At 70.4% G+C, this 1,031-nt stretch overlaps 1 protein-coding gene across 1 annotated transcript in view; it reads left to right on the forward strand.

The window, feature by feature from the left end:
- The window catches only part of FGFRL1 (fibroblast growth factor receptor-like 1), a 3,024-nt gene extending 2,392 nt beyond the window's left edge, over positions 1-632 (forward strand). Inside the window, exon 2 of the mRNA XM_010841266.1 lies at positions 171-632. Within this exon, the coding sequence (XP_010839568.1) occupies positions 171-632 (462 nt within the window). The remainder of the gene's footprint in view (positions 1-170) is intronic.
- Positions 633-1,031: the final 399 nt, after the last annotated feature.

Genomic DNA, 1,031 nt, shown 5'->3' on the forward strand with positions numbered 1-1,031 from the left:
GGGTGCCAACACCATGGGCTACAGCTTCCGCAGCGCCTTCCTCGACGGTGCCTGCCCCGGTCGCGTGGGCCGTCACCCCGCCCCCACGCGGGTCCGCCCCGCCAGACCCCGCCCATGCGCACCGGCTGGGCTGTGGGGTGCCCGCGCCCTGACGGTTCCCTCCCTGCCCCTCCTCGGTTTCTCCTACAGACCCAAAGCCACCAGGGCCGCCCGTGGCCCCCTCGTCCTCCACCACCAGCCTGCCGTGGCCGGTGGTCATCGGCATCCCGGCCGGCACAGTCTTCATCGTGGGCACCGTGGTCCTGTGGCTCTGCCAGGCCAAGAAGAAGCCGTGCGCCCCGGCCCCGGCCCCCCCGGCGCCTGCACATCGCCCGCCCGCCACAGCCCGCGACCGCGGCGGGGATAAGGACCTGCCCGCCCCCGCCACCCTGGGCTCCGGCCCCGGAGTGGGGCTGTGTGAGGAGCTCGGGCCCCCGGCCGCCCCCCAGCACCTGCTGGGCCCCGGCTCGGCCGCTGGCCCCAAGCTTTACCCCAAACTCTACACAGACACGCACACGCACACACACTCACACACACACTCACATGTGGAGGGCAAAGTCCACCAGCACCAGCACACCCACTACCAGCGCTAGGGTGCCTCGGGCGGGCGCGTGGCGGCCCCGCCAGCGGCAGGCTGGGGGCCATCTGCCCGTGCCCCGTGAGACGCACACGCGTGGACGCGCATGCACACACGTGGACGCGCGCGCACACACACACACACAGTCAGACTCCATCTCCCCGTGCCCCGTGAGACGCACACACGTGGACGCACACACAGACACACAGTCAGACTCCATCTCCCCGTGCCCCGTGAGACGCACACACACGTGGACGCACACACACACACGACATACCTCTGGACACACATAGACACACACACACTCACACACACACTCACATGTGCAGGGCAGAGGCCACCAGCACCAGCACACCCACTACCAGCACTAGGGTGCCTCGGGTGGGCGTGTGGCGGCACCGCCAGCGGCAGGCTG

The sequence above is a fragment of the Bison bison genome, unplaced genomic scaffold, assembly GCF_000754665.1.
Source record: "Bison bison bison isolate TAMUID 2011002044 unplaced genomic scaffold, Bison_UMD1.0 scf7180017846983, whole genome shotgun sequence".
NCBI classification, from domain to species: Eukaryota; Metazoa; Chordata; class Mammalia; order Artiodactyla; family Bovidae; genus Bison; species Bison bison.